The following is a 13,764-nucleotide window of genomic DNA, read 5'->3' on the forward strand; positions in this document are numbered from 1 at the left end:
CTAAAAAAATTATCAAACCAATATTGGGAAAATCTTATTAGTGGGCAGTAAGCTTAGTGATTCAGCAACACAGATTTGGTTTCTTGACTTACACAGTTACATACACTGGTAAACATGTTGATCGGAAAATTTGCTGCAAAATTGCAGTTTGTTCACTTTGATTCTGCATGCGCTGCATGCAAAGAACATTCAAGCCATAAGATGCTGGGACCAACAGAGAATATGTGACTTTTTTTTAGAATAATGTCAAGATTAGCAATGAAATGAGTGCCCAAACAGAACAAATAATAGAGAGCTGTTTGAGATTTATATCAATTTATAATATATTATATTATTTATATATTTGATTATGTAAAACTAGAAAACAGAATTGTCAAATCATATATGTGACTAAAATTTTGAATTTGCTTATTTGGAATTTGAGATTCCTTAATATGGAATATATATAGTTATATAGTTATAGAAAAAATAGATTTTAAATGAATTATAGATTCTAAAAGATTCTGATTTGTGTAATTTTCATACTTAAATTTAAAGTTTGAATTAAGTCCTATGCATCCAGTTATCTTCAAAGTTCTAGTTGTATACCAGCAAATTATTGTAGAAGAATTATACTTTAAGAATGAAATGCAGGGAGTTGTTTGAACTATTATTAATGCTTTATCAATGATCCTGCATTATACATATTCTTTATTACCAATTTACCGTTTATTAGGTGCAATAGTCTATACTAGAAGCGTTGTGGTGTAGTGGTTCTGACTCTCGCCTTGTAATCAGAGGGTCGTGTGTTCGATTCCCACCATGGCCTAGCATCCTTTGGCAAGGTGTCAATCCACAATTTGCCACTCTCCACCCAGGTGTTAAATGGGTACCCGGTAGGATGTGAAAGCCTATGTAGAATGCCTAGCAAGTGAGTCTCTGAATTCTTGTTGGAATGCTCCCCAGGGAGTGGAGAAGGTACATACATTGTATGTGTGCATGCCAGTATCCCATGACCGGGGTAATAATATATCTGTTACGCTCTTAGAGACGTCGTTCCGATGTATTAAGCGCTATATAAGTGCGGAATATTATATTATTATACGTGTAGTTATGATGAATATTATTTGTATGGTCAACAGTTGAATATTATTGGAAACATAATTATATTTGATATATAAATGAAATAAACATCTCTCAAAGAAGACAAATCCTTATTATTGTCCAGTGCTAAATTATATTTGCCATGAGATAGATTAAACTAAAGGGGTCATTTCTTGTGATTATAAAAACTGAAAGTGGTTGAATTTACACTGCCATTTTTCAACAAGGCAGTCCTACCATCAGCTGTTCCTAACTTTATTTTGTTTTTGTTCTTGCAAAATTACAAATAACCAATGGGTCGAGTCTATGAGAGGTGGTCCCCTCCAGCGGCCTAGTAACTCGGATGTACCGGCCTCAACTACATCCCTGGGAATAATCTGGATTTTCCAGGTCAGAACTTTGATTAAACAGTTCAAAACTTCCAAGGATTGCTTGCTTATGTATCGAGGTATTAATAACATTATTCTGTGCCTTCAATCTCTTGTTTCTATTTTTTCTTGTTTTTTTATTTTGCATATTCCTACCTCTGAATATAGAAATATAGTATAAATATTCTATCAAATACAAGAGTGGAATGTTAAATAAAATGGTTCAGTTTAATAGCACAAAGAGAGATCTAATAGACTATTTGATTGTCATTTTTTCATTTACAATATTACTTGTTTACAATATTATTTTTCTAATTTTTATCAGTGATGAATCGTTAATGATATTTTGATGTTATCAGACTCATTACTACTTATAAAATTTGAGAAATGTAATTTGTGTTATGTGTTGGAATCATGTATTTTCCATTCAAATTTGCCTTTGGCAAAAATATATATATTTAGAGTGCCAGTATATAGTTTTGATTATGAATACATTTCAAGTTTACTATATTGGTTTTTTTTTTCTTTGTCAGTGAAATTATACTAACATTTATACTAACATTTGAGTGACTTGTAAGAGGAATTATAAGTGGAAAATAGAAAAGTGGAAAAATGCCAACTTACAACCAATGGACTCTGGGAATTTGGAGGTGTTTAATGTAATATATCCAAGGCCTCCAAGAAGTTGTTTGTACCCCCCCCCTCCCCCTCTCTGAATGTTGAAGTCTTAATACATTATACAAACATGAATTATACATACACCTGATATACAGTAAACTCAAATGACAAATTTTTCACAGAAATCATATTCTATAAGAAACATCTTTGTGTTTATTACAGTAAATGCCAGGAATCAATAAATAGCATCTACGATTGTGGAGGTCGAGTACAAGGGCAAAATTTGGGCAGAGAAATTGCCTGTAAAACCCACCGCACACTACATGATCCAACTACGATGCATTTTCTTTTAAACAATCACATTCTGTATCAAAAACAATACAATGATATTTTAGTTCTAAGAAAACCTAAAATAATATATGACATTCAAAATAATGCTAGGAATACTACTAACAGAATTCTCCTATGCTGCTAGCACTGAGGTCGGAGTAAAGTCCCAAATCTGGTTTCTAGCTGCATGCAGTCGATGACTTCATTACGATTTGGAATTGAATTTGCTTTTATTCGTACAGGGGGGCTCTAAATAGACTGTAATTTTCATGTCTTGTGGGTGTTTCATAAAGCTGTTCGTAAGTCAAGAGCGACTATAAGAACGACTGGTGATCCTTTCTTGTGGCGAATGGTATATTCATTAGCGATGCTTCTGCGCGTAAGAAAGGATCCCCAGTCGTTCTTAAAGTCTCTCTTGACTTACAAACAGCTTTATGAAACGGCCTCCAGTATTCTTACCACATTCCAAAATTTCATTCCCATCCTAAGAAACCAAGATTTTATAGGTGGGAATGGAATGTTCAAATTAAATGTTATTTAGAGAACCGTAGTGATGACATCACAAAAAACCTTTTTTGCATTTTAGCGTTTTTGTTACCATATTTTGTTAGAGCATGATCAAAAGCCCCCACTATCAAAATTTGGTGGGAATCGGTCCATGGGGGCCTGAGATATGACCTCATGAATACATAATTAGCCTCAATTAAGTCAATAACCTGGTTGGTTCATAACTTTCAGAACCAGGCCAATAATACATTTACTTCAATGGGGCTAATTATGTATTCATGAGGTCATATCTTAGGGCCCCAATGACCGATTCCCACAAGATTTCGGTAGTGGGGATTTTTCACCATGCTCTATTAAAATATGGTATCAAAAACGCCAAAATGCAAAAAACGAAAAGTGATGACGTCACACTTCGGTACTCTGTAACAACACTCATGAAATTGAGATCGCAATGGATCGTGTGGTGTGTGCCAGTGTTAACATGATACTGAAATTGTGTATTGACCGAACGAATCTTTGCATCTCTTTAAGTGTACCAAGCAATAGTGTATCATGATCCCCCATAACATTTAGTTCACACTATATCAAATTATGATCTTCAAATTCCTTCTTTTATCAATATAGATCAAAGGATTATTACACCCTCTGTAGACAGAAATGTGACTTGAAAGTAGACTACTAGTACTTGACACATCCATACATGCTCACCAATGTAAGGGCTCTATGAACCAAACTTAACAAAAGATTATGGTACCACGCAATGCCAAAATGTTGGCCTGTAATGTTCCTATACCACTGACCATATATAATATCTGAAAACTCTTACAAGATAATTCAAAACCAGTAAGCAGTTTTTAATGACCGTTCCAACTTGAGATGACTTTATATCAATTACCTGAAATTTTACTTGCATCGTGGCTGATACTTGATACTCCTTATATACAATCTTCAGTGTTTGGGAACAAATGTGAAAGCAAATATCTTGCTTCTACTATGCAGGTGAGACACAAACCGGATCAAAAGATATGTCTTCATTCATTAATTATACAACTTTCTTGCTTGCTCTTGTTGATAGAAGATATATATATCGACAGATATACATATTGGTTTTCTGACTTTGCTCAACAGATGCGCACAGCCTGAAATGGAGTGAAGATCAATGGACCTGACTATAATCATTTATATTCATTTTGAAATTTCTTTATGTTGATGTAATATAGTCCTTTACAATGGAAGTACTATAAGTCCTTATGTACACATCAATCAAATATTGGTCTTCATCATCGACTTTTAATCTTCTTCTTGGACGAGGATGGTTGATCTAATTCCTGCTCATACTCTATTTCCACCTTGGCACGTTTCCTCCTTGATTTCACAAGTTTCTTAGACGATGAGGCCTTTTCCTTCTCTTCCTCATCGTCACTTTCATCCTCGTCATCGTCTGAGGATGATGAGCTGGTGGTGTATCCCCGAGGCCTTAGTTTATCCATGTCCTGCAAAGAAGCACAGAAGAGAAATATGATCATACTATTTTCTTGTGCTAAAGGGGATTGTGTGTCCATTTACAACCATTTCACTGCAATTAATGTTTTGTAATAAGCTTGTGATTATAAAACAGCTTTTATTCAAGAATTGCAACACAGAATACAATAGAAGCGGTATCAACTTTGTTTTGGAACATACTCCATGTATGATAACATTCAAGATGAATGAAAATGCAAAATTTTCCTCTATAATTAATATCATAATAAATACTATGATTACATTAACAGGTAATTGCTGATAACTGAACTAGTAACAATATATGTTGACTGTACCTCAAAATCACTGAGATCACTCTCATCAAAGTCCTCATCTGCAACATATTCAACTTCTTCTTCTAACTCCTCCTCCTATGTATAAAAAATAATAAGCAAATCCAATCAACACACAATTATATCAATATGAATACATGTAGAGGTGTTGAATTCCTTGAATGCTTAAGCGTCTGATCAGGGTAGCTGCGCTAAGGCTGTGGTAACAGTATGCAGCGCTTAGAAACATCTGTATGAAGCACTTAATAAATGTTGCATATTATTATTACTATACTATTCCTAACACTAATGAAATACACGATAGATTCACAAGGAATACAAGTACATCTCTTGGGATGAAATTCACGGATAACAGAGGTCTTTTAAACTTTTAAAGATCAATGTGTAGCATCGGATCATTAAAGACCATCCCATATTCAAGATTTTAAATGGAATTAACATGTACTGCCTGCAGGATTTATCCAAACAATTAGACAAAACAATCATGCTGATGTTCCTGAAAAACCATTCTTTGGATTAAGAGGTTTATACAAACAGGAATTGAACAATGATAGTTGGTATAGGTGCAAGACATTTTTTTATTCTGCAAAATTTTCTGGTAAAATTCTTACCATGATTTAAATACCATCGTATCATTAGAGAACATGTACGGAGGTGCTCAAAAGTTGGTGTACCCCACCAGAAAATGAACATCTTTTAAGTGTTCAAGTTCTGCCAAGTTTTGGATATTTAATTGCTAGGTCAGGTGATAAAATATGACATTCGATTCAGCTTGTTTAATAATAATAAAACTTTTGGGTGATAGGTCCTTTTCAAGCTCTGCCCCACGTCTTTGGAACACTCTTCCAGCTTCCCTCAGTTGTATCCCAAATATCACTTCATTTCAATCCAACTTAAAGATGTACCTCATGAAGAAAGCACATTCAACATTTACAGTGCCTTTGATATTTGCTTTCTTCCTTTTTTAGTTATATGATTTCTAATTTCACTTTTGTTTGTATATTTCGTATGTTCTACATTGTAAAGCGCTTTGATATGATTTCATGAAAAGCACTATATAAGACTAAGTTATTATCATTATTATTAATAATAACAATTTCATATACCGTAAATTCGTAAATTGCCTCTAAGCGGTTAAGAGAGGAAATATGAAGTATAAAGGAAATAGAAAAAGAAATACTTTGCACATTGTAGTGTTGTTGTCTACGTTCAACACTCAACACTACTGTATGTACTAGAAAAACATTGGTTCAATGAAAGAGTCCAGATGGCACAAAAACTTATTTTCCTCATATTAAATGATAATAGCAAAGGCAAGAATGAACCGAATCACCTTCCACGCGGAAGTGCCCTATTTCGGTTTTAACAAGTGCAATAAAGAAATGATTTGGCCTGCCATAATATTTGATGACCCTGCGGTTAAATGACCCTTGACATATGACCTCTGTACAAAGTTATTCTGTGGTTTACCTCTTCAGCTGCATCGGCTTCTCTCTCAGCGGCTGCTTCAGTTTCTTCTTCATCCTCTTCCTCTCCTTCAAGAGCGCGATCAAAAGCATGGGTCGGGAAGTTGTAAATGTCGCCATACTGTAAGTATACATAAAAGAACATCATATGGGGCATTGCAAGACACTAGCAATCGATTGGAAGTCTATTTTTGGTCCCTAAATCAATCATATGTTTTGAAATTAATTGCAAATTTGCGATTGCCAATCTGCTCCTTGAAACAATCACAGTAAACTGATTTGCTGCAGTTAAAATTGATCTATCAATCGTAAAATTGCAACAACAAAAAATTCTTGCAACACCACAGTCCCCCAGAGTGTTTTAATTCTAACAAATGACCCATATTCACAATTGATATTTTAATCTTAATAAGACTGGTATTGTTTTGTTCCTATGACTGACGAAACAGATGTGGATTCTATCCCCGGTCCATATTAAAACAAGGTTTGAATTCATGCGCTTCAGTTAATGAGGACAACGGATGGCTTCCAGAATAACTAGAGGGTCTGCATATCGCATGAACAAGCTATCTTGCACACAAAAACACTTGACTTAGAGACCGGGAAAAGGCTTTCATCCTAATGTGGAATATACAATGTGCAATGAATATCTATTGCCGCTATTTCAAAACCAAACTGTGTAAAACATCAATAGATCATACCAAAATGCATACACAAAGTATACAAGTTTAAGAAACACTTGATATCAAACACCAATCACTTGAAATCACACACCAGTTCTTACATAGGACTGGACCATACAAAAGTAAAGTTCAACTTAGGTAAGATCCTTATAATGACCTGAAACATGACATAAGACATTCTTATTTAAGTATATTGTGTTTTATTCCCCAAACTTCACAGTACTGACATAAAAAAAAATCATATTACCGTTCCAGATTTTAAGCGATCAAGTAGTTCTTTCTCGATAGCATTGTCCAGTTGGGCAGCAATCAAGGCTTTTTCTTCTCTACGAGATTCTCTTCTCTCCACTTTCCGAGCAAGGGGCACTATTTTTTTTCTACAAGGATGAAAAACAAACAAATCAAATTACATTACTTTTTGTAAGATTATAGTACATACTGTATTGTTTTTGTTAACTATGGATTACTGGTATATCAAATGGCAATAAGATATAAGCAAGAGACACTGAAAAGATATAGAAGAAAAGAGATTGAAGAGAAAATCCATAACAGCTGTGCAGAAAGAAGAATGTTAAAAAATGTCGTAATGAAGTAATCTGAAGTCCTGGCCATTGGCATCATACCCATCTCCAATTAGCCATTAGCATTTGGTCATTTAGATTTGTTGTGCCTTTATTTCATTTTATTTCATTTCATTTATGCTGCAATAAAAAATTATGCATTTAAGTAAAGTTTCCTTCAACTTAACATATCAAACTTGAAGACCTATAAATTTTTTTTAAAAATTCAAATCACAAAAATTAGGGCAGAAAGAGAACTCACTGTCTTCGAAGCACCAGCTTGCGCATGCGGATCAGGTACTGGGTGATCTTGGTGAAGCGTTGCTTGCACTTATGCTTGATGAAGCCTGGCCAGAACTTGAGATGCCTGTTAATCTGGACCAGGGCTTTCTCGTAGTTCTTCGACAGACGGACCTTCTCCCACAGCTTGTCTGGAAACGCCGCCCTCTCTATCGTCTTCATGTACAGGTAGCACACACCTGGTATGCGAATAAAGCAATTATATCAGTTATTTACTTAGAGTGAAGTTGGCGTAGTCAGTAACGCGTCTGCCCATCGAACAAAAGATCGCAGGTCCAAGTTTATCCCGGGCAGATGGCTGAAGCCAGTGCGTTGTGTGTAAACATCTCTCCCATGTTTCATAGATGCAGGCTATGTTACAGTGGAAAACACTACGTCCCACAGATAGGATGTTAAATGGAGGCCCCGTGTAGAGAAGAGTTACCACCTTTGCACGTTAAGAACCCACTGCACTATTCATATAGGAGTAGGGGGAAACCCCAGTGTAGTGGTCAACCTACACTCCCTCCAGTCAGTTATAATAATAATAGTGTTGCTCAAGTGGACACAGATGACTTGCCTCAGTCAAATCTCTTTGAGATCGCAGAAATCTGTTCGACCTAGGAGAAGTTTGACTCAAAAGATGTGAATAAGACATGTTTTACAAATCTATAATGCTTCAAGGTTTAACATAACTGAAGTCTTCTATTTATCCATCTCTGCCTCCTCTTCTTTCTGACATTCCAACTTCTTCTGTGTACTATTCTATCTCTGTATCCCCTCTCTCTGTATGTTATAATGTAGAATATTTTGCTGTAACTTGAATATGTATTGAGATGTTTATTATCTGTACAAATACATGTAATTCAGCCTTTGGCTATTAATTGGATTTTCTTACAAGAAATAGCATTTGAACCAAATTAATCAGAATCTGCATCTTGAAAGTATTTTTTAATGCTGTTTCGTACAGAAGAAATCTCTACTGTCAATAAAAAAATACTTTTTTAAAAGTAAGAATTTCAGGTTGTTGAAGTGGCCATTGTCTATAATTTCATTCATTTTTATAATGTTTAATAATTGATTACGATCTTTTACTTCTTTGTATTGTGATTTGTAATATTTGTACAATGTTGAAATTCAAATTTACAAACTTATATATTATAGACTCTAACTCTGTAACAAAAAAATAACACTATTCAGTAATTTAAAAATAAAGGTGCAAGTATTAATTAAAAAGGACAAGAATTTGCCAGTTAACCTAGAGGTCAGAGTTAACCTCATTTTTTCTTTAATGAATAACGAGCAATATCATATGATGCAGACCTCCTTCTTTATAATCGTTAGCACCGCTCTTGGATGCATATTTATTCTTGTTCGTTGATTTAATTTAGGGAATTAACCCTAAATAGACTGGGCTATTTCAACGCCTAAGAAGACTGGGGGGGCTGATTCAGCCCCCCCTTATGATCTCGGCCGTCGCTCGCGCGATCGCAACGAAAATTGGCACACGCGTTACCCATGGCATTATCTACAAAACTGTAACATCAAATTCTGCAAAAAATCTCATGTTTCATTAATTATGCTAATTTATGCGTAAAATCATAAGTTTGCTCTAATTAATAAAATAATGCCCCTGAAATGCTAATTTTTGTTTCACATACTCTAGATAGGCATCTGATCAAATTTATTTTAAAAAAATTCAACATCACATTTATTTTCTTATGTATTCTATTGTTTTCTAAATTTCTTATGTATTTCTTTGTTTTTCGACTTTTTGTTTTTTATTGTTTTTCAATGGAAATTGTCGGGGACTTTATTTTGACCACAAAAAAGAGAAAATCAATTGATTTTAAGCAGTAAAAGGAAAAATAATGATACATTTATGAATTTTTGCTAAAAACACTATTTGCATTGGATTTGTACACAAATTCACGTTTTTGAGTAATTTTGGGTCTGCATGCACTTACGAAATGTTGCGTAATTTCTGAACCACGTACCCGGGGGTCACAATTTTGGTCTCAAAAGTTGCACGAGACTTGAAAGTAAAAAGTCAGCGAGCGACGCGGTCAAAAAATTTTGCGCGGCGGATTTATCGTGAAAAATGTTGAGGGGGGGGCTGAATCAGCCCCCCAGTCTTTTTAGGGTTAAAGGTCAAGTCCACCCCAGGAAAATGCTGACTTGAATAAATAGAGAAAAATCAAACTAGCATATGCTGAAAATTTCATCAAAATCGAATGTAAAATAAGAAAGCTATGACATTTTAAAGTTTCGCTTATTTTTCACAAACAGTGATATGCACAACTAGGTGAGTCAGTTGATGTCCATCACTCACTAATTCTTGTTTTTTCTTGTTTGAATTATACAATATTTAATTTTTATGGATTTTACAATAAGGACCAACTTGACTGAATCATATATGTTCAGGGAGGAATTAATCGTTATATCACTTGACAATGAGAAAATCAAAATATTTCATGTAATAGAATACAAAAGAAATGGTGAGTGGATGATGTCATAGTCTCATTTGCATACCAGCCAGGATGTGCATATAACCATTTGTGAAATTAAGCAAAACTTTTGAATGTCATAACTTTCTTATTTTACAATTACATCGGATTTTGACAAAATTTTCTGTGTTATGCTTGTTGGGTTTTTCTCTTTTTATTCAAATCAACTTTTTGTTGGAGTGGGCTTGTCCTTTAACCTGAACTGGATCAGGAAGCTCTTTAAGCTGACCTACCATTCTCTTCTCTGACGGTGGCATACTGGCTATTGGCCAATGGACAGGAGGATCGATTGCACAATCCCGTTAGGTTGTATTCATTCCTGCAGAACTGCTGCGTGCGGACCTTGGTGTTGACCTTGAAAGAGCAGAAGGTCGTATTGATGATACTCCAAATGACCTGCAAAAACAGGAGGAATAAAAATTGTCAATTTTTACCCCCCCAAAAAAATACAATCATATCCCCATCCACTAATCCAATGTACAAGGTTTTTAGAGACGGTGATTTTCCGTTTCAAGAAATGGTCTTTTCCGTTTCTGAAAATCTGTACTTCCGTTTTAACTTGATCTAAAATTGGAAATTCTGTTTTTGTCACTATTTATTTGCTCAATATCATGGATACTGTGCTATCACCAGAGGAGATACTACGATCGATGAACAGGCACTCAAGCAAGTCTCCTGCATCGTGGACTTTAAGTATAGTACTAGCTAGTAGAACCATAGTTGCTAAAGCCAGATCTATTTGCTGTAAGCCATGGCAGAAAAGCTAAATTAATTTCTTTAAATTATTTTTTTCCAATAAAAAATAACTTTTGTGGGCTTCATTGTTTACTTTACTTTTCACCAATCAATAGTCTACTTAAATTTAGAAATTAACACTGACTGTTAGACTGCCAAGGGCACAATGGCAAACTGTATAGAATGGATAGCAGAGTGTTCAGCGCTAGTGGGCGTGTACATTTTGCTTATTACATGATGTCATCCAGCCACTGCCTGACTGCCATGAACCAATTTATGAATGAAAATATAGTAAGCATGCACAGTGCAAGCCTTCCAGTGCCCCACACAGTATTCCATCAAAACAAGTGTGCAATTCTCTACCAACATCAACCGAGAATTTCACTTTCATATATTTTATATGAATTATGAAAGGTATTCTCAAGAGATCGATTTTCTCACCGATACCACACAGGTAAGCAAATTTTGATTTATTACATACTTCTTGCTTTTCCATCTATATCTTACGAGTTAGTGTCAATATGGCATTGTGTTCATTGGAGTTTGTAAAATCTATCGCAATGTGTACAAAGTCAATTGATTTCCGAGTTTCAGAGCGTCTTGATAACTTTTGATTGATACTGGAGCAATCTAATCACAAACTGACAGACCAAGATCATTTCCCACGTAGATAATGTGACTGGATATCGTTATCGCTCTTGATACTTTCGCACGCGATCCGAAGGAATTATCATGAAAGGTTGGCGACCAGTATTCATGACGATTGACGTGATCAGCGCGGTTGACCGATCACTCCCAATCAGCGGTGACGGTCTATTAATTGCTGTGCGGAAATACATGAGATAGCCTATCAGTTGTTCACAGTCTATGGTGATTTGCCACTGTCTGGAGGGCCTCACAAAACGAAAACAATCATTGTCACTGCAAATTAAATCAAATCAATTTTAATTTTAAAAACATTAGATCTAAGCACTTGTTCACTCCTACCATCTGGCCTGTGGAGAATCTACAGGTAGGACTATGGTATGCCAATGCTGTATTGAGCACACACTTTAAAAAATCCTTAAAATATCACTTTTGTGGCCAAAATTACTAATTTCCATACAGTTTGAATTTCTTTATCATTAGTAACATGGGAATAATTTTTGTATTCACCAGAGCGCTCAAAGACTTGAATTTGGGGCATATTTTTGTATACGCCCTCTATTGGTGGTAAGTCATATGGCAAGAAAATTTTCCTTTTTTGATCTCTATTTTTAATTAAGAAAAAAATGATATAAAGAATCAAATTTAAATAAGAGCCAAGTTGTATGAATAACAGGTCTAATGGAAACTGTCAGTGTAAAAAAATCAAGCATTTGCCCCAAAGAAAAAGAGAAAATAAGCCAAACATTGCCACCCTTATTTTGCCACACATGGTCATGGAGATATAACTGAGAACCACTCATTCAATGAACAAAGTTATATCATAACCTTGCTCATTGAATGAGTGGATCTAAGTAACGTAAAAATTTGCAATATAAATACGTTTTATTTTATGAATTGTTTTTTACTTATAATAAAACTGAGTTCTTTGTTGTACAAATAAAAACCAGTACACTAGTACTAGATCTCTTCCATGTCTTCTGGATCTATTTAAATAGATTTATTTCTTTGTTTTAATGACTTTATGACATCTTTACAAGGTGAAATTGAAAAGGTTTTATTTTTAAAAACAGACAATATTGTACAAACTGTAAGTGCTAACAGGAAATTAAATGCCTGGGACTGATAATTAAATCCCAGCCCAGCTCTCAGGCGCAGGCAGGCCAGTCGCTGCGCGGAAATATAAATGTATCTAGTATCGTGCATCGTCAGACTATAATTAGATTATTTCAGTTACATTTAAAAGTGTTTTATTTAATTTTATAAACAAACTTACGTCGTCGTGTTGCATTTTGTCTAACAAAGCAATTCATGAATTTATTTACAGAATCCGTCACTCCGTCGGCTCGCACATGTCACGTCGCAATGCAATTTGGCTAAATCTATGGTATCACTAATAGAAAAATGAATTGGAAAAATTTGTTATTGCCCCACATCCCTTTCCCTCTCAGAAGTTAAAATAAGTCATTATTCAAAGACAAATTAAACCATGAAGGCACCTTTAATTGTTTCCTTAAACTGTCAATTTCATAAATGAAAGAATTTTTTAAATGGGCCACTGCATGCATTGGCAAGTTTACTTATTTCTGTAAAATTCGTGTTTTGATGGCAGCCATTTCAGAGTTCAGGGGCCTGTTGCATGACGAGATGAGCGATACGTAGGAACGTCCTAGGACCATTCTTCCGAGATAGGAAGATTGGCGACAAATCAGCGCTTTCCGTTTCACGAAGGCAATTTTGTCTTCCAAGTCCGCGACATCGTTTTATATCGATAGTATCGGAAAAATATTTAGTCTTCATCGTCACCTGAACCTTTTATTTCGGAATGACGAGTTTTCTTAAAATCATTTATTTCAATAAAAAGAGATCAAATGATGTTTTATTCATTACTGATTGTAGAATTGATATATGGAGCTTACTTTATGAGGTAAAAAGAGAAAAAACTTTAAAGATTCACAAACATAACTGAATAAAATCGAAATTTTCATTATTTCCCTTATTTAGAACACGGTGTCCTTTTAAAGACACCTTTCATTGATATTTCAACGAAAGAGACCCTTGCCCGATATAAAAATTGATTTAACTTAGTAATTTAGACATTTTAGTAGTTCAATATTCTATATTTTAAAGAATACTTATATATGATGACAATTTTGCAAATTATGCGTT

The 13,764-nt window shown here is 34.7% G+C and overlaps 1 protein-coding gene across 1 annotated transcript; it reads right to left on the reverse strand.

The window, feature by feature from the left end:
- Positions 1-3,245: 3,245 nt before the first annotated feature.
- LOC121425551 (protein MAK16 homolog) lies at positions 3,246-12,966 on the reverse strand. Its single transcript, XM_041621632.1, has 7 exons — positions 12,872-12,966; positions 10,449-10,611; positions 7,692-7,908; positions 7,117-7,246; positions 6,191-6,307; positions 4,724-4,798; positions 3,246-4,399 (listed from the first exon to the last, which is right to left on the reverse strand). The coding sequence occupies exons 1-7, from the start codon at positions 12,884-12,886 to the stop codon at positions 4,187-4,189; spliced, it is 930 nt and encodes a 309-aa protein (XP_041477566.1). The 5' UTR covers positions 12,887-12,966; the 3' UTR covers positions 3,246-4,186.
- Between the last annotated feature and the right edge of the window lie 798 nt (positions 12,967-13,764).

The sequence above is a fragment of the Lytechinus variegatus genome, chromosome 12, assembly GCF_018143015.1.
Source record: "Lytechinus variegatus isolate NC3 chromosome 12, Lvar_3.0, whole genome shotgun sequence".
In the NCBI taxonomy this organism is placed as follows: domain Eukaryota; kingdom Metazoa; phylum Echinodermata; class Echinoidea; order Temnopleuroida; family Toxopneustidae; genus Lytechinus; species Lytechinus variegatus.